Consider the following 21,147-nt stretch of genomic DNA (forward strand, 5'->3'; position numbering starts at 1 on the left):
TTCATCGCCTCGGGACCTTACAGCCCCGGGGTCTCAATATAGAATTGGATCTGAACTGTTTTCTGTCTAATTGGTAAAAAAACTTTTCCTCCCCTTCCCCCTTCTCTGTTTTTTTTTTTTTCTTCTAAGGCTGAGGCATAATTTTGATTATTTTGAATCCCATATTGTTGAAGTAAAAAATTTTTTATTTTTATTTTTATTTTTATTTTTATTATTTATATTTATTTTTATTTTTATTTTTATTTTTATTTTCATTTTTATTTTTATCTTTATTTTTATCTTTATTTTTATTTATTTTTATTTTTATTTTTATTTATTTTTATTTTTATTATTATTTTCACTTTTATTTTATTTTATTTTATTTTATTTTTTATTATTTTTTCTTATTATCATATTTATATTTATTTCTATTTTTATTTTTATTTTTATTTTTATTTTTATTTTTATTTTTATTTTTATTTTCATTTATATTTATTATTTTTTATTAAATTTTTATTTATTATTATTTTCATTTCTATAATTTTTTTACATTTTTTTAATATATAATTTATATATTTTTTATATTTTTTATATATTTTTTTCGTTTTTTATTCTTTCTCGGGATTTTGTAAATAATAGATATTAATATATATTCTTGTTACAAATATCGACCTTCTCATTTGAATTGTTTTATTTAACAAATAAGATTGTTTGAATAACGCTGATATGTATGATTTGTATTTATGAATTTTATGAAGTGTAATAAATTTTAAAGTTTTTTAACAATATAATAAGTTATCGGCAACAGGAAATGAGGTGGTGATTTTAATATTCGATAGATTTGCATATATTCATCAATTTATTTTATTCACCCAAATAAATATTGCGGATCGAGTTGCTATTTGCACCGTGGGGACACGCTTAATAGTAGACTGTCAACAGGAAGTTGATAGATAGAGTATATGCCACCCCCCTTTTCTCCTTCGATTGGCTGCGAGTAGAGTCAATTAAGTATAAAAACACAAGCCGCCTTACCGGAAGTGATGTCTTTGATAACGCCCATTAAGGCGGGCGAAACGCGTCGACGCACTTCCGGGCAGCGGAGCTTTTGCAGCGTCATTTCCTGTTAACCACCGTGGAACGCACGCCGGCAGCGACACGGAAATTGGAGGATTGACTGTGCTAGGCTGTTTAATGCTGTTCATTGCCGATTTTTTAAAGATACATTGTGAGTACTATTCTTACCATTCTGTTTTAAATAAATATTACGGGCTTCACTATGTACGGCTTCTCTCTTTATATTTGAAACACACATGGGAGAGAGAGAGGAGACGAATTATTAAGGAGCCAGTCTATGAGGTGCTTGTCATCCATCCATCCGTTTGAGGGATATCTCATATGCCAGGGTAGCTGCATTGATCCTGTGATCCGATCAAGGAACATTATACATGTTCAAGGCTCATTTTTACCCAAAATCTGGTGAGTGCATCCCCATTGGGGGCCTTTTTCCTGAAGAGCACTTGGGCACTTTTATGGATTCGAGCACCTGTTTGGCACTTTAGTTTTGTGTTGAAGAAGCATTTTTTGGACTGCACCTTAACAAATCACTTTGCACTTTAATGGTTATATTATGGACACTTAATCTTAGCACTTTAGTATTTATTATATATGTATTGTTTATATATACACTTTTTGGTTGTACCAATTTTTTAGAGCATCAATGTTTTAGGGCACCAATTAATTATTGTAGCACATTTATATATATTTATAATTCATTTACATTTTGTCACCTGTTAGCGCTGTCTATTTATGCTTTTAGTTTTTTCTGGTATTTCACCTAGTGAGCAGCAGCTTCAGGTTTTATACATTGTTTATATTTTATTTTTTCACCAAAATATACATCACAGCGCGGAAAATAAGTTATTGTTTTACACATTATTTTTTTTAATTTGTTTACGTTTGCTCTGAAGGGCTGGAAACAGCAAACAGTGCCAGAGCTGTAACACTGGTGCTGATCTCTGCACTTTCTTATGTTATTGCAGTTTTAGTTGCCTATCATCAAAATAAAAGGTTTGTCATGATCTAGGTTCTAGGATGTCCTTCTGTTTTTAGAATATGGCACTCTTATGGTGAAAAACATGGTGAAACTGAGGCATTTGAAGACTGGTGCTCCGTAGGTTTAAAAAAAAAAAAAAAAAACACATTTACAATATATGGTTCCGGTTCTTTAGATGGGTCAACTCAGAGGGGGGCACAGAACGGGCACAGCTCAGAGTCGCCTAAAATGGCAGCTGGCGCTGTTTTGGGTACATTTGCAGAAGATATCATCAGTGGTTACTATGGGTTACCACAAACATTGTGTTCACATGCACCATAGACTGGATTTTGTGATTGATTGCATTAATTGCGGCAATACATGCTTCAATTTTCTTTCCAATCAACCTCCTCTGATAGCAATATTCATTCTATAGTAGTTCAATTAATATGCCACACCTAGGGAAGTAGATTTTGATCGATAGTAAAGATATGATTGTAAGGCATTGATTTCCACTATGTAATCTCATAATCTGATCTATTGAAATACCATTGTATTCATGAGAAATGGTATCTCAGGGCTGCTGACTGATGCAAAACAATCAATAATATTTCACCCTGGCCAGTCAGCTCAGTTACTGATTGAATTTTAGTCTAATGCCTCAGACACACGATCAGATAATCTGAGGACTTCTCGTTCGCATTTTGTTGAATGATACCAATATCGAATTCAACATTGCGTACTAAACGTAGGATTTATTTTGTACGATTCTGGAAAAGCTTCCTGGTCGCGTAGTTACGTATCGGATAGTGCAAAACAAAAATAATGGCAGCCAGGCTTTTTCCGGGTTATTTTCGTGTTTCTGATCATGCATGATCTTTGTCTATCGATTTTTAGTGAACGCATACTGTACTGATTAAACGATTGTCGCTCGCTAGGCTATCGTACGAAAAAAGTTTTCGTGTTTTGTCCCCTTCGGATTTTGTTGGACGAAATGTGGAGGACATCCATGTACACCCTCCCGGCATTGGAAGCCCGCGTTGTAGCCATCTTTTGGCTATAGCGCGGGCGGCAATTGGTTAAAAGGCATAGTTTACCTTTACCAAAGCTCCTAACTGTCCCTGATTTTGAGGGACTGTCCCTGATTTGGAACACAGTCCCTCTGTTCCTCTTTCTACCCCATTTGTCCCTCATTTTGGTCTGATCTATATGGTTGTATATAAAATGCACTTTTTATCTTTCAAAAAGTGTTTTCCAGTGCTAAACCTTTCATCCAATTTCTAAATTGCTGCATTTGTAGATTTCAAAAGCCAATATAAAAGAATAGTAGTGGTTAAAAAAATGCACTTGTGGGTTTAACTAATCTTTTTTTTGTGCATAATTCTCTTTAAGGCCCCTTTCACACTTGTATGACTCCAAAAATGCACCGACTTTGGAGTGCAACTTTGGAGCAACTTTGGTGCAACTTTGATGCAACTTTGGTGCAACTTTGATGCAACTTTGACGCAACTTTGGACGGGTGCAACATGGATGCAACTTTGGCTTTGACCAGTTTTAATGGACAACTGTTGCACACAAGTTGCATAGTATAACAATTTGGTATGACTTTCATGCAACTTCTGAGGGTTAACATTGAAGTCTATGGCCCTGAAGTTGCATGAGAGTCAGACCAAAGTAGTGCGTGAACTACTTTGAAGTTGCTGCAACTTTAAATTGCGCATATATGAATGGTTATCATTGGAAAACATGGGGAACGACATGTCGTGCAACTCTGATGTCCAAAGTTGCATGACAAGTTGCACAAGTGTGAAAGGGGCCTAAAGGGGGTGTGGCAGGGGGTGTGTCCTATGGATACATAGTTTTGCTAATAGGTGTCCCTCGTTCCCATCTCAAAGAAGTTGGGAGGTAAGCCAACTTTTCATGTGCGCAGAATCATGTTTATCTATGTAATCCTGCGTACAGCTGCCTCCCTGTAGCAGTAAAAAGTAAGGAAAATGGCAAAGAGACCCTCAATGCTAAAACGCAATATATGCACTGCTTCCCCATCTGTTCGGTGAGTGGGGACACAGGTGGGGAGCACGGAGAGATCTGCACAAAATGTGATTTATAGCACGAGCACCTTATCCATTTTTACAAGGACTATCTATTTATTAATTTATTGATTACCATAATATTTGATTTACAGCACTGGCACTCTATTATCACAAGGACTTCATAATAGTTTGCTGATCATTACAAGGGCAATTCTATTTCATTTATTTATTTATCAGGGTCATGAATTGTTTGTTTATTTATTATTGTTGATTGTGAAGAGCCCATTCACATTAGCGCGACTTGTCAGGCGACTTGTCAGCCTGACAAGTCGCGGTATGTCGCGGTCCATTGAGTAGCACAGGACCCGTTCTAATAGGAGTGACACAAGTCGCTCCGACTTAGAAAAAGGGTCCTGTACTACTTTGGGGTGACCTCAGAGCGACTTGCATAAACTTCCATTATGTGAAGTCTCTGCAAGTCACGCCGAAGTCGCGGTGCATGCGACTTCACAGGTCGCCCCCCGAAGTTGTGTCGCCTCAATGTGAATGGGCTCTAACACTTGGCACTTTATCATTATTTTTGTTATCTAGAGCAGCACTGATACATACATTATTCACATAGTTCACCATTACCAAAAAACTGACTATGCAGGTAAGGGGTGTCTGTAAATAAAAATAAGCTGTGACCAAAGTTGAATAATGCCCTTGCTATAGGTGTAGGCCATTTCCGTAACTCATGAAGCCTGCCCAGAAAACTCCTAGAACATTGCTAAGGCATTGTTAAGAGAGGCCTAGCTGTTACTGTTCATCACTCCTGTGATGGTGGAGGTGAACAGTAAGGCTGGGTTCACATATATGCGAATCGGATGCAATTTAAACTGCATCCAATTCGCATAAAAATGCGACACTCCATGGAATGTGACCGGCTTTCAACGGAGGCAGTTCACACATGTGTGGGGCAGCAGCAGTGCAGTTTTGAAAAGAGTCCTGTGCGTTTTTGGGTCCGGTACAGGTGCGAATTCAGGTAAAAATTGCACCTGAATCGCACCTGAAGCAGTGAACAGAAATGCACAGGAGTCTGCAAACCGCAGACGCATATGTGTGAACCCAGCCTGAAAGCTGGGCCTCTCTTTGCAACTAAAAACTTCTGCTTACCTCCACCATCACAGGAGTGAGCTCTTTCTCTGATTCAAACCCCCCCTCACATGCTTTCTCTCCCATGATGCAGTAGCTCTGAGCTCAGCGTTTAAGAGCTCACTCCTGTGATGGTAAAGGTGAGTATTTCATAATGAGCATACTAGCTCATTATGCCTTTCTCCTGCAGGTTTTTTTTTTTTTTTTTTTTTTTACTGAGTATACAACTGCTCTCAGATGGCACTGGCAGGGACAGGTCAAGATTCAATCCATCTATGGGAAGGCTGATTGTACCCAAGTCAATCCATAGATTGTCAGATTTTTTACATGTGATGACTGCTGGTGGCTATAGCCGATAGAAGCAATCATTGTGTTCTACCGGCTGGGAAGGCTATCCTCACTCCTCACCCATAGAACACAATAGCGCTGTGGGTGGGATTTCCTTATCACTGACTGTGTTCTGATGGGGGAATCGAGCTTGGTGGAAGGAAAGAAAATGGAGTCATCTATGGGCTGCTTACGGCTGATGGTGAGGCAGATATTTTAGGATGGGTGCTAAGAGAGAAGAATGAGGAAATAATATCTCTGGCCAGTCCAGCGGTGGACTGTCAGTAAACATTCATTCTACAAGGCAACGTGATGGAGCACAAAGAGAGACCGTGCAAGCTGAGAAAGGAAAATGTAAACATAATGGTTACCCCGAGGGCATCACAAATTGAATTTAAAAAGCTTTATTCAGTTACAGGAGGTGTAAAAGAACCCCCGCTAAGTTCATGCTTGTGTGCTTTGTTCCACCTCAGCCATTGTTCATTGTGTGCCAAATTCTTTACAAAGTTCAGTGAAAAAAACAAAATATATGTGTTCAGACGTAAATATCCCCATTGCAAGAACCCGCATTTAACAAGTGAACGGGTGAAAGTAAGTCTATAATCAAATCCAAGACACTGAATGTATGTATTATGTCCTCATATTTATATAAAAACAGTTGTTTGGTTACCAGTACGGAGATATGTAAGTACATACCGCCTATGCAAAGTACATTTTGTATTAAAAAAAAAACCTGCAATTTTTTTCTTTCAACAGATTAACCACTTCAGCTCCGGAAAGGTTTTACCCTTAAAGCGGAGTTCCAGCCTAACACACTCACCTGCCCAACGGTCCAGCGATGCGGCCGCCCGAAGCCTCGCTTTTCTCCCTCTCTGCTCTCCAGCACAGGCATCACTGATGTGGGCACCCGGCTGTGACAGTTTGCGGCTTCACAGCCGGGTAAGCACTGCGCATGCGCGAGTTGCGCTACGTGTCGTGATTGGCCGGCAATCTTCTGGGACCTCTGACATGTCCCAGAAGATTGCAGGGAGGGAGGGCGAGAGGAGAACTTCCGCTCAGGGCACCGCGGCACTCCGAGCAGAAGTGGGAGCGGGTACCTGTCAAAACTAGGTACCCGCTCCCCCCCCCCCCCCCCCAAAAATGACATGCCAAATGTGGCATGTCAGGGGGTTAGCACTACCTAAAGCGGAAGTTCCACTTTAATGACCAGGGCATTTTTTTTGCGATTTGGGACTGCGTTATTTTAACTAACAATTGCGTGGTCGTGCGACAGCATAACCAAATACAATTGATGTCCTTTTTTTCCCCCCCACAAATAGAGCTTTCTTTTGGTGGTATTTGATCACCTCTGCAGTTTTTAGAGTTTGCGCTTTAAACAAAAAAAGAGCGACAATTTTAAAAAAAAACAATATATTTTACTTTCTGCTATAAAACATTCCCAATTAAAAAATTGAAAAAAATCATTTTTTTTTTTTTTTTTATCAGTTTAGGCCAATTTGTATTCTGCTACATATTTTTGGTAAAAAAAAAAAAAAAAAAAACCCCAAAAAGCGTATTTGAATTGGTTTGCGCAAAAGTTATAGTGTTTACAAACTACGAGATAGATTTTTGGTCTTTTTTAATTTTTTTTTAGCAAAGGCGGCAATCAGCAATTTTTAGCGGGACTGCTACATTGCGACGAACAGATCGGACCCCTAACTGACATTTTTTACACTTTTTGGGGACCAGTGACATTAATATAGTAGTCAGTGAAAAATATTATGTACTGTTACTGTATAAATTACACTGGCAGGGAAGGGGTTAACACTGGGGGTGATCAAGGGGTTAAATGTATGGCTAAAGTGCTTGCCAACTGTGAGGGGGGGGGGGTTCTGTGACAGGCACACAGAGATCGGTGTTTCAGCTAAGCCGGAACACACAATCTCACTGTGCCTGTCTGACAGGAGAGCCGCTTGCTTTGTTTACATAGGCAGGCGGCTCTTCTGTCAGTTTCCCCGAAGATTATGGGAGGCCGGCCGCGATCAAGCCCGCTCCTCCCGCGGTCTGGCTCCAGCTGTGTCTAATCACTGCTTGGTGCGGTCAGCAAGCGGTTAAAGTGTATCTAAAAAAATGCAATATGTTGCAGGGTAAAGCCTCGTAGAATATGGGACGAATGATCATCCATTTTTATTTTTTTTGCATGGTAGTCCCCAGAGGAGTAACTAGAACCTTCAGGGCCCCGGTGCAAGAAACCACAAAGGGCTCCCCGGACCCCTGGCCGGGGCCCTTGCCTTCAAGCCTGGGGCTCTTCCCACTGATCCTGGGGCCCTTTACTCTCGTTGCGGGGCCCTTTATTACGGTCCCGCAGCGAGACCCTTTCACAAGTTCTGCAGTGGGCCCCCCTCCTGTCATCTTGGGGCCTCCCCACAGTGGTGGAATGCCAGGGCCCGGTTGCAAGTGTGACCTTTGCGACCCTGGAAGTTCACCCACTGGTGTCAGTAGTTTTTATTTTTTGTTATTTTAATTGTATTATTTTTTTATCATTTTATTTTCTTTTTTTACAATGTCACTGACTATGACTCTGTCCATTCAGAAAAGAAAGGAGCTGGTAAATTACATATTTACCGACCCCTTCCTGGTTCTCTATTGTGACACATCCCCTACAGCAGCCGGCAGTAGAGGGGAGGGAACACAGTGGGGCGGAGGGAGGACCGGGGGAGCACACAGGGGCCCAGAGACAGCAGAACACAAGTGAACTGGATAGGAGGAGCGGTGGGGGCAGCATATAGAGGAACCAATCTCCTCCATTTTCCTCCTGCAGCTACAGGAGGAGAAAGGAGGACAGTGATTTCTCTACATGCTGCCCCCCCCCCCTCCTATCCAGGTGTACAGGGGAGCTGCACAGGCCCCCTGCAGCATGGAGCCCGGTTGCAATTTCAACCTCTGCAACCCCTGTAGTTACACCCCTGGTATTCTCATATCGAAAACAAAGAGGTTACTCAACTTACGAAAGTTCTGGTATATAACTTCGGAAGTGATGTAATGTATTGTATTGTACTGTAATGTATTCTTTCATTTCTGAGCATGCGTAGTCTTGCTCTTAAGATTTGTTTGTGGTGCGAATGCTGTACTGAATAAATGAAAATCATATGATCTGGCAGGACAACTGGTAGTTTACCATAGATAGCTAGGAAGGAAGTACATGGACATAGCATTTCTGGCAAGATCAACAAGTATTTTTTTTTTTGCTAAAAACATTCTTAGCATAAAAAAGACTGCAGGCTGCAATATACGACTTTTGATTCTTGGGGTTAGTTACTTTTTTATCCTGAATTCACACTATGTGCAATGACCACCGTTTTATTGAGGTGTAAAATGCCGGTCACTGCAAGGAAACGCAGAAAACAATTATTTTCTGTTTGTCCCATTCACACTACAACCGAGCCCGGAACTAGCTGCTGCAGCAGGCTGTAATAAGCAGAGTTGTATAAAGTACTCGAAACCCATACTTGAGTAAAAGTACAAGTGCTCGATCAAAAAGGGACTTGAGTAGAAGTACTAAAGTATTCAACATTTTTTGTACTTAAGTATTGCATTTGCAAGTAGTTTTTTAAAACATTTTGCTACTCAAGTACTGAAAGTAAAAGTACAAGTACTGTGTTATGTAGTTATTAAAGAAAGAAGTCAAAAGTTTGAACATCATATTGTTTTTTATTATTTCAAATGCAGCTTTTATTTATACATACAGTAGCTTTTATTTTCGTATGCGCTGATAATACACATGTTTTGAGCTTCATGAAACCTGCCATCTACTGTTCTGGCAGTGGTCATTTTTATAATAGTAACGAGTAACTATGCAGCACAAAAAAAAAATATCGGAGTAGAAGTATTGAAATCATTGAAAAAATGTAGTGAAGTAAAAGTGGAGTAAGAGAAAAAAATTCTACTCTAGGAAAGTACAGATACCGCCTTTCCGTACTTAAGTACAGTAGTGAAGTAGTTCTACTTAGTTACTATACATCTCTGGCAATAAGATGCAGACATGCTGCATTTTATCACAGCGCAGTGTACATGATCGCATGTCACTGTACAGCAGAATATTGTGCTGCTGTACAGTGACGTGAATTAAAGCGGAGTTCCAGCCATTCACTCACCTGTCCAACGGTCCAGCGATGCGGCCGCCCAAAGCCTCGATCCTCTCCCTCGGCGCCGGCATCACTGCTGTGGGCACCCGGCTGTGACAGTTTGCGGCTTCACAGCCGGGTACCCACTGCGCATTGCGTGAGTCGCGCTGCGCGTCTTGATTGGCCGGCAATCTTCTGGGACCTCTGACGTGTCCCAGAAGATTGCAGGGAGGGAGGGGGAGAGGAGAACTTCCGTTCAGGGCGCCGCGGCGCTCCGAGCGGAAGTGGGAGCGGGTACCTGTCAAAACTAGGTACCTGCTCCCCCCCAAAAAAAATTACATGCCAAATGTGGCATGTCAGGGGGTCAGGACTCCCTAAAGCGGAAGTTCCAATTTTGGGTGGAACTCAGCTTTAAGTGTTCTTTTGTACAGGCATACCCCGTTTTACGTACACTCACTTTACGTACACTCGCGAGCTTGGTCAGCTTGGCATCGCACTACTCATGCTTTTTAACATTGGCATCTATGGGAAATCTTGGTCAGCTTGACATGGCACTACTCCCAAACCATAAGTGACAAGGATACCTTAGGGAGCATTGAGGGGGGACCCAGGACTACAACATATCCTATTTTGTGGTTAGCCAGCTTGCCTAGGTAATCTATCACGTCATAGTCCTAGTTCCCCTTAACATGCTCCCCAAGTTTGGTGTCCTTGTCACTTATGGTTTGGGAGCAGTGCCATGTCAAGCTGACCAATATTTCCAATAGAGCTAGTGTATTTACATGCATTGAGCAGTGATAAAAAGGTATTGCTTCACTTTAAGTACATTTTCGTTTTGCATACATGCTCTGGTCCTATTGTGTACTTAAAAGTGCGGTATGCCTGTACACTTCAAATAAGGTTGAGTGAGGAAAAAAAAAAAAAGGGGGAACCATGTGATGTGCTGAATCGTGCACCATGCCGCCCTCTACCACAGCCAGAACGGACATTTGCTGCAGAGGAAGCCGGAGAGGTAGCCTAAAGCCTACTATACACAATCAGTACACACCACCAGCGAACTAATAAAAAAAAAAACTTAAGAGCTCAGGAGGAGATCCTGTACTAACATTTCAATGTTAGTACAGTAATCTCCCCCACTGAGCTATTGTATTCTGACAGGGGGACGCGGGACTAGTGATCGACCGATATCGGTTTTTCGTTGCCGATACCAATATTTTGGCCATTGCATATCGATATTGGCCAATATTTTCGTACATTTAAAAAAAAATTTTTTTTCATTTTTATCACTTGACAGGTACTCTTGTGGAGGGATCTGGGGGTCTAAAGGACCCCAAACCCCTCCTCTGCACTTAAAAGCATTCAAAATGCCAAGTTTGGCTGTTTTGAATGCTGTCATTTTTTTTAATTTGGCGCCGAGTACCCGGAAGTGATGTCACTTCCGGGTTTTTACATGGAGACCCGATCAGAGCCAAATGCGGCTTTGATTGGGTCTTCGGCGGCCGTGCAGGCTGGTTGTCTGGGTCTCCCAGTGGGACGGGAGACCCTGGCGAGCCGCGGAAGGCAGTGGGAGGGGGGGACGTCCCCTCCTTCTCCTTGTAATAAAAGCTGAGCGTCTTCTCAGCCACATCGGTTGTCATTACAGGACAGCCGACCGTCGGCTTTGGACGCCGGTACCGGGGTGATGCCTCTAGCTGCAGACATCACTCCGGTACAGTACTTTCCCGAAATATTGGCAATATCGGTAACCTTGGGGGCCGAATCCGATATATCAGGGAAAGTGCAGATCGGCCCTCGATATATCGGCTTTGCCGATAATCGGTCGATCACTACGTGGGATGCCCCCCCCCAACCCGCCAGAACACACCGGTCAGCACTCTCAGTCGTCGGATGCCGATCAGCAGACCTTTTTCGGTCATGCCACTTCGACAAAAGCCGGACATTTGGCTGGCTTCTGCGACCCTGGACTGCTTTGGGTGCCGCTCAAGCTTGTGGGAACAGAGTGTGAATCCCAAAAATCCGCCGATGGGAGTACCGACAGGGGAGCAAGCTTGTCCCAGCTCCTACAATCACTGGCAGTAAAGAAAGGACTCCCTGGAGCCGCACATCCGTAATGCCCCTATGCTGGGTGTATGAATTGCAGCTTAAGCCTGGACTCTGACCAGACTATGCCTCCAACGTGTTTCACTCTGCCCCTTGGAGCTTAGTCATGGGGATCCAGGCCAGGCCCAGGTCCTATCAGTTCAAAAGGGGGGCCTGGGCACTTTGCTGAGCAGGAGGACCAAATGTACTGCCCTTTTTCAGACACCGATCCTCTTGTTCCTCCCATTGCAGCACTGCCAGCTTTCCCTCATCTTTCTCCCTCCAGCTGCGCTGCAGGGGGATCAGGGTGAAGGGGGCTTGTAAATGTCACCTACCATCCTCTTCCTTTTGTGAACACCGTGATTGGTACTGATAACCCCTGTGTCCATTCATCACTGAAACATAATAAACTGTGTTTACTATGCTTCAGATTGTGAATGAATAGGAAGCCTGTAAGTGCTTCCTATTTACTGATGGCTTCTCCTCATCTTCCTCCCTCCAGCTGCACTGCAGGGGGATCAGGGGGCAAGGGGCTGGCAAATATGTATTTACTGTCCCCTTTCTGTTCTGAATAACACAGTGAGCGAACGGCACTGATCGCTCCTGTATCCATTCACCACAACTGTGTTTACTATGCTTCACTTTGTAAATTAATAGGAAGTCTGTAAGTGCTTCTTATTCAATCATCTGTGCAGGCTACCGCCTGCTGTGCAGATTATTGCTTTGCTTGAAAGTAGACATACACACTAGAATCCAATACAGTAGAGTCGAATATACAAATCATTGTTGGAAAGTGAGACCTTTTATTTTTATTCGATAAGGCCAAGCATTATCTGTCTATCTACATTCACTTTATGGCCATAGTGGACATCCTATCATGGGCCCATCCAACCATGAGCATTATTATAGAGTTGTTTCGTGCCTATAAAAGCCTCCACCCTTCTGGGAAGGCTTCCCATGAGATTTTGGAGTCTGTCTGTGGGGATGTGCGTCCATTTAGCCAAAATAGCATTGGTCAGGTCAGGTCCTGATGTTGGATGAGAAGGTCTAGATCGCAATCAGTGTTCCAATTCATCTCAAAAGGTGTTCAATAGGGTTAAGGATAGGGCTCTGTGCAGACCACTTGTGCTCCTCTACACAAAACCCGTCAAACCATGTCTTCATGAACTAGCTTTGTAAAAAAGGGCACAGTCACACTGGAACATTGAACATCCTTCAATCTACTACAGCATCTATTGAAGAATGCGGTCTTTGTATGTTTCAGCATTAACAGTACCCTTAACTGGAAATACTTTAACTCAATAATTTAGAGGGTTTTCACATATAAATGGCCATATATGTAGAGGTGTCCATATACATTTGACCATATAGTGTAGGTGTTATGGGGAGGTCCACAAACCCTTGCCCATATAGGTATTCCTATTTTTTTTTTTATACAGTATTGGCAATGTTTTTGAGTCCACCCATTGCCTTCTACATGTACGCCACCCCTATGTTAAAGCAGTTGTATACCGCTGGATGCTTTTTTTTTTCCCTACAAGGTAAAGTCATAATTTGCTAGTATGCATACTAGCACATTGTGTGAAACTTTCCTTAAAATGAAGCTGTTCCAGCGCCACGATGTCAGCGCTGCAGGGGCTTCCATCTTCACCCGTCTTGCTTCCGGGTCGGATTCCCGCTCTGTGGCTGGCCGGAGCGGCGATGACGTCACTCCCGTGCATGCGTGCGGGAGCCGCCGTTCACGGCACAGTGCTGTGAAGGAACGGCACGGGTGGCCATTCCTTCAGAATGCATGTGCCAGTGATATCACGGGCTGCATGTAATGTAAATATCTCCCAAACGGTACAAAGTTAGGAGATATTTACACTACCTATACTATAGGTAAGCCTTATTATAAGCTTACCTAGAGGTAAAAATCATGCATGGAAGTTTACTTCCTCTTTAAGGTATATATTGTTATTATTATCACACAGGATTTATATAGCACCAACAGTTTGCGCAGAGCTTTACAACATAAGAGCAGACAGTACAGTTAAGCCCCGTACACACGTACCGAATGTCGGCCGAACGATCGGCCGTCTTTTGTCCAGGGCTGTCCTGTCGGTTGAAAAGTGCTAAAGACTGCACACGAATTTTGTCGGCCAACAACAGCCGACTGCAGAAGTGATGTCATGTGATGGTTAACTTTCCGTGTGTTTTTTCTTCTCTGAGCATGCCCAGTCTTGCTTATCTCCTGTTAGTCGGCCGAATTCTGTACTGACTGGCGAACAATCGGCCGTTCTGGTGACGGCCAACAAAAATTTTATAGCCTGCACACCCGATTCTGTTCGGCCGAAAAGTCACAGTCGGTTGTCGGAAGCATCATACTAACAAGCCGACAATCGGCCAATCGTTCGGCGGCTGAATATTTACGGCCGACAATCGCTACGCGTGTACGGGCCTTTACACATTCTATTTTGTTTCAATACCGAAGGAGCTTACAATCTAAAAAGGAGGGTCAAGTGATACACAAGGTAATACCTGTGCGGGATGGGCTGATGAAGAAAAAAAAAAAATACAGTTGTTAGGTGAAGGCAGAATAGGCTTTTCCAAACAGAAGGGTTTTAAGGCATTGCCTAAAAGTGGACAGAGTAGGAGATAGTTGGCAGAGATGTATAGTAACGAAGTAGAACTACTTAAGTACTGTACTTAAGTACCGAAATGCGGTATCTGTACTTTCCTAGAGTAGAATTTTTTCTCCTACTTCTACTTTTACTTCACTACATTTTTTCGATGATTTCGATACTTCTACTCCGATATTTTTTTTTTGTGCTGCATAGTTACTCGTTACAATTATAAAAAATTACCACTGCCAGAACAGTAGATGGCAGGTTTCATGAAGCTCATAACATGTGTATTATCAGCGCATACGAAAATAAATGCTACTGTATGTATAAATAAAAGCTGCATTTGAAATAATAAAAAACAATATGATGTTCAAACTTTTGACTTCTTTCTTTAATAACTACATAACACAGTACTTCTACTTCTACTTTCAGTACTTGAGTAGAATTTTTTTTTCAAAACTACTGGTACTTTTTACTTTTAGTACTTAAGTAGCAATTTTTTTAAAAAAACTACTTGCAATACTTAAGTAAAAAAAATGTTGAATACTTTAGTACTTCCACTTAAAGCGGAGTTCCACCCTGGATTTTTTTTTTTTTCTTTAATACCCCCGGGACAGTCAGGGCTAGTGCATTCCACAATGGCTAGCCTCTGATCTGTCCCGGGTTGCACTTACCTGTTAGGACAAATACTTACCTTGCAAACGTCTTGTCCAGCGCTGCCATCTCAGGTGTGGGCAGCTTGAAGCCAGCGCGTCCTCTTCGGCGTCTTCTTCCGCCTTCTTTGGTCCCACGATGCTCTGCGCCGGCCCCGACGTCACTTCCGGGTCGCGCGCGTCATCCCTCCACAGCTTCTGGGCATGCCCAGAAGCTGTTTAGAAGGGGATGACGCGCGCGACCCGGAACTGACGTCGGGGCCGGTGCAGGCGCAATGATTCCTGGGAGCTATGACGTCCAGCTCCCAGGAATCATTGCAGAGCCAGGAAGTGACGACGGGCCGCGGCCGAGGAAGGAGGAAGAAGGAAGTAAGGTAAGTATATTTTCTTCGCTACAAGGTAAGTAAAAAAAAAAAAAATATGCGATTATCCATTTCTTTTTCAGGTGACCCGGAGCGAGAAGGTGGAGGTAAGTATAAAAATAGGGTGGAACTCCACTTTAAGTAACTTTTTCTGCGAGCACTTCCACTTCTACTTAAGTCACTTTTTGATTGAGCACTTGTACTTTTACTCAAGTAGAAATTTCGAGTACTTTATACAAGTCTGATAGTTGGACTGATTGGGGTAGGGAGTTCAAGAGGATAGGAAAGGCTTTGGAGAAGTCCTGGAGGCGAGCATGAGAGGAGGTGACAAGGGAGCTAGAGAGCAGGAGTTCTTGGGAGGAACAAAGAGAACGATTTGGTTGGTATTTTGAAACTGGGTTGATTTACTAAAACTGGAGAGCGCAAAATCTGGTGCAGCTGTGCATGGTAACTAAGCATGGTGCATGCCTCTAACGTCATATTGTTCAATTAAGCTTTGACATTAAAAAATGGAAGCTGATTGGTTTCTATGCAGAGATGCACCAGATTTTGCCCTCTACAATTTTAGTAAATCAACCCCTAGGTTAGTGATGTAGTTGGGGGCCCAAGTTGTGGGTGGCTTTGTAAGTTGTCATTGGTATTTAAATTTAAGTCCTTGGGTAAGTATATGTATATCTATATCCATATATATATATACACATAGATATTCACACACACCTAAAATGCTCTGTATTTCCTTGTCTTTTGTAGGTTTTCTTAGTTTGCATTTGAACCATAAAAGTTTCACCTAATTTACATGATCCTATTGGTTATCTGTTGCCACTACAGAAACACACCCTGAAACTGGACACCATTTTTCCTTTGCTGGACAGGCTTTAAATACACATATACTATAGACTGTATAAACATAAATGGGTCACACACATGAATGTATTTGTATGGACCAGTCTGTAGCCCCAAGAAGGCAATCATTTCCTATTATGTTCTCTTTTACACATAAAACATAAAAAGCAATTTGGTTGCAATAGGCTGGACCAACCCTTCTTGCAGGTTTCAGGGAAAGCCTGCTAAATGTCATATCTACAACTCAGCGTGAACAAAAAGTTGAAATACACGAATGAATAAATGAAAAAGGAATGTGGCATGCCTTGGGTATCACACCTATTCTATATGACAAATAATTTAAGTAATAGTAATCAAATTAAATAAACGATAATAAAGGCTCAAAAGAAATTTAAACATTGAAATAGTGGTGTTTATATAAATGGTCAGTAAAGAGCCCTCTTATACTGATGGTCAGTAAGATATTTCTTTAGATTGGTGGTGAGTGGAGAAAGCCCCCCTTAGATTGGTGGCCAGTAAGAGAAGGACCACCTTTCATTGGTGGTCATTGAAATATAAGCCCCTTAGATTGATGGTCAGTAAAAGAAGGACCACTTTTCATTGGTGGCCAGTGAAGTACAGCCCCCTTAGATTGATGGTCAGTAAGAGAAGGACCACTTTTCAGTGGTGGTCAGTGAAGTACGGGTACCCTTAGAGTTATAGTCAGTAAGAGCACCACCTTTTATTGGTGGTCAGGGAAGTACAGGCCCCCTTAGATTGATGGTCAGTAAGAGAAGGACCACTTTTAATTGTTGGTGAGTGAGGTATGGCCCCCTTAGATTGGTTGTCAGTAAGAGAAGGACCAATTTTCATTGGTGATCAGGGAAGTACAGGATCCTTAGATTGATCGTCAGTAAGAGGACCACTTTTCATTGGTGGTCAGTGAAGTATGGGCCCCCTTAGATTGATGGTCAGTAAGAAAAGGACTACTTTTCATTGTTGGTCATTGAAGTACAGCCCCTTAGATTAATTGTCAGTAAGAGAAGAACCACTTTTCATTGGTGGTCAGTGAAGTACGGGCCCCCTTAGATTGATGGTCAGTAAGAAAAGGACTACTTTTCATTGGTGGTCAGTTAAGTACGGGCCCCTTAGATTGATTGTCAGTAAGAGAAGGACCACTTTTCATTGGTGGTCATTGAAGTACGGGCCCCCTTAGATTGATCGTCAGTAAGAGGACTACTTTTTATTTGTGGTCAGTGAAGAAGGGCCCCCTTAGATTGATGCTCAGTAAGAGGAGCACTTTTGATTGGTGATCAGTGAAGTACGGGCCCCTTTAGATTGATGGTCAGTAAAAGGACCACTTTTCATTGGTGGTCAGTGAGGTACGGGCCCCCTTAGACTGATGGTCAGTAAGAGGACCACTTTTCATTGGTGGTCAGTGAAGTACGGGCCCCCTTAGACTGATGGTCAGTAAAAGGACCACTTTTCATTGGTGGTCAGTGAGGTATGGGCCCCCTTAGATTGATGGTCAGTAAGAAAAGGACTACTTTTCATTGGTGGTCAGTGAAGTATGGGCCCCCTTAGATTGATGGTCAGTAAGAGAAGGACCACTTTTCATTGGTGGTCAGTGAGGTATGGGCCCCCTTAGATTGATGGTCAGTAAGAAAAGGACTACTTTTCATTGGTGGTCAGTGAAGTACGTGCCCCCTTAGACTGATGGTCAGTAAAAGGACCACTTTTCATTGGTGGTCAGTGAGGTACAGGCCCCCTTAGATTGATCATTAGTAAGAGAAGGACTACTTTTTATTTGTGGTCAGTGAAGAAGGGCCCCCTTAGATTGATGCTCAGTAGGAGGAGCACTTTTCATTGGTGGTCAGTAAAGAAGGGCCCCCCTTATATTGGTTGTCAGTAGAAGGGCCTAATGGCCATATTAATCTATATGCGTTCTTATAATCACATTTTCTGTTTAGACCAGGGTTTTCCAACCTTTCTGGGCCACATTGGAAGAAGAGGGATTGTCTTGGGCCACACATAAAGTACACTAACAATAAGGAAAGTTGAGCAAAAAGTCAGGCAGAGGACAATCACTGATATAGATAATGAACTGGAGTAATAAAACTTTTTTTTTTTGTGATATTTTTTATTATAAAAATAAGAAGAGGGCAGCATAAAACTAGTTGGATATTTGACAATGTTTTTAATTAAAATAATAGATCAATATCCGGTATCGTAATATTTAACTCAAATCTATACAATCACATTGGCAAAATCTATACAATCACATTGGCAAAATCTATACAATCCCATTGGTACCTATGGTGATCCTCGAGAATTGCCATAGGTCCCAATCTGTCCTATTAAAATGATAATGTAATAAAAGGTGTCCTGAATGGCCGAGGCTTATGAGTATTGCTCTATATAGAGTCCCCCCCTGCTTAACCCCCCTTTTTGTATGCATTGCTAATCCATACATATATGGCCTTACATTGGGGGCTATGTGCTAACATTCTGATGAGACATGCATTGGGGACTGTAATCGCATATCTCTGCAATTTCTGGATCTATCAGTACTGAAGTGAGTATATAGCAACGATTTTGCCAATGTGATTGTATAGATTTGAGTTAAATATTACGATTGATGATGTATGTATTGATACTCATACTTTATATTCTATAGACACAAGTACCTTGCTCTTATTCATCCCTTGAAGAAGGAATTTTGTATGTTCCTAAACATGTTGGATATGGATATGTCTATGGATACTCTATCCCAGATACCAGTTTGTTCACTCTGATTTAACCCATGGTACATTGTACTCTAACAGCTGACCCCATGTTTTTAGAATTTTACCTTATCTAGCGATATTGTCACTTTTACTATGTGGAATAAACAAATGTTTTTACTATATTGATACTTTATTCTCTGTCTGCCTACAAAGTCCCACCTGGGGATTTTCTGTCCTTCTTCTTGTGTCATTGTTCTAATGACACTGACTGGAAAGGGGTTAAACATCTAGGGCAATCAAAAGGGTTAAATGTGTGCCTAACCAGTGTTTTTGTGTACTATGTGTGCTGCTTTCACTAAGGGATGTGATGGATTTTATTCCCTGCTTTGCAGGAAAAGAGTATCCATCACATCCCTGCTGTCAGGACGGAGCTATGCATTGTTTACATATGTAGAGCACTGTCCTGTGTCTCCCCTCGACAATCAGCAAGTGCCAATGGACATCCATTGGCCGGTGTTCCGTGAGAATTACCTACACCGTGAGAAATGCCTACCCTCGTCACTTCCTGCCAGGAACAGCTGAGCAGCGCAGCAGTGCGCATGCTCACAGCCCCGGTGACGTAATTGAACAGCTGAGGAGCTGAGAAGTGCGCATGCTCGGACGATATGACATTTTGATGGTAGTGTGTGTAAAGTTAGACGGCATGAGCTGTTGCGGTGGTTACATTAAAACAGCTCGGCCGCAACATGAGTCATCTCCGCTCCTACCACTGTCACTTCCCTGATCACGGCTAATAAATGTAAAAGCGGCGGCGGATGTATGACATGTAAATCACGGAGATCTCGGCTCCGTGATCCACTTTTACATTTAGTAGCCGACATCAGGGAAGTGACAAGGATAGGAGCGGAGATGACTCATATTGCAGCCGAGCTGTTTTACTGTAAACGCCGCAACAGCTGAGGCGGTGTAACGTTAGACACACTGCCGTGAAAAATCCATACCCTCCGAGCATGCGCACTAGTCAGCTCCTCAGCTGTTCAATGACGTAGTGCTGACGTAGGTGCACCGGAAGTGACGAGGGTAGGCATTTCTCACGGGTAGGTTTTTCTACCGGAACCCCGGCGACTGCTGATCGGCTTCTGCTGTGACAAACCAGGAAATGCAGAACCCCATATATATACGGGATCCTGCACAGAACAGCCGCCCTGTAGCAGTAAATCTGCTATTGGGTGGTCGTTAAATGGTTAATACCGCTTTAGGATGCAAAGACAGCTAGATGGGGTTGTGCACATGCCACGGCTGCCATACTTCGCCTCTCTGACGCATCATTACCACGCTCAACCATGGATTGTTTTTCAGAGAGGAATGCAGGGGTAAACTTAGGGCTCATTCAGATGGGCAAGGAAGCCTGTCCTTCGCTGGCAGAGGCACTGCGATCAAATCTGTGCTCCGGCTCCTGCCCGCATTTCAAACTTTGACAGGCAATTGTATCCATGACGGCGCTGAGTGTGCATCCACTTCTATGGGCTGCCTACACACAACTCCGAGGTGAAGGCGCACACATCTGCCAGCCGCTCTGCACAGACAACGGACTTAATTGCCTGTCTGAATGAGCCCTTAGAGGAGAAAAAGCACCAGTTGTAGGTTTCAGTAGAGGTATATGTACTGTCACACAACCCTAGAAAAGAAGCAATACCAGTTCATTTTTCTGGAAGCAGTATATGTACATACTGTCATAATACTACAGAAATAACAAAGTGATTAGTTGAGCAGCAGCTGTATATAGTACAGGATGGGTATCTCAGTTTATGAATCACCACCACGCCTCTTGCAATCACGCAGAGACAGCTCCCACTCCTGACTTACCCCGTATCTTCTCATGGAGTCACCAAACCGGTATTATTGTATGAGAAGAGAGGTGGCACCTGGGAACTATGAGCTCCCCCCTGGAAAACAGACAGTCTGTGCACAGCTTGTCGCACACATACTGTTCCTGCAATAATCGTGGTGGAAGCGTGCAAAGCCGAGAACAGACATGAACAATACATACAGATTAAGCATCTTGACATCTTGCAGGATATCAAACTGTGTGTTAAAAGGATTGAAGAGGCACTTCAGGCCACACAACAAAAAAAAAGTAGAGACAACCGAAACTGTTAGCACATAACATTTTGTCTTTTCTTTGTAACCAGTATTTGAGTGTATCCCACATCCTGCTGATTGCTCCTAGAGGAGAAATCTTTTATGCAGCGATCACAGGTCCACTTCACAGTGATGATTTTCTTGCT

The 21,147-nt window shown here is 42.5% G+C and overlaps 1 protein-coding gene across 1 annotated transcript in view; it reads right to left on the reverse strand.

The window, feature by feature from the left end:
- Positions 1 to 20,792, reverse strand: part of LOC309568843 (claudin-16-like) — a gene marked incomplete at its 3' end in the record, with an annotated part of 113,981 nt that extends 93,189 nt beyond the window's left edge. The window contains exon 1 of the mRNA XM_082274628.1: positions 20,726 to 20,792. Within this exon, the coding sequence (XP_082130754.1) occupies positions 20,726 to 20,740 (15 nt within the window). The 5' untranslated portion in view covers positions 20,741 to 20,792. The remainder of the gene's footprint in view (positions 1 to 20,725) is intronic.
- Between the last annotated feature and the right edge of the window lie 355 nt (positions 20,793 to 21,147).

Source organism: Pelophylax lessonae (assembly GCF_965119305.1).
Source record: "Pelophylax lessonae genome assembly, chromosome: 12".
Classification (NCBI taxonomy): Eukaryota; Metazoa; Chordata; class Amphibia; order Anura; family Ranidae; genus Pelophylax; species Pelophylax lessonae.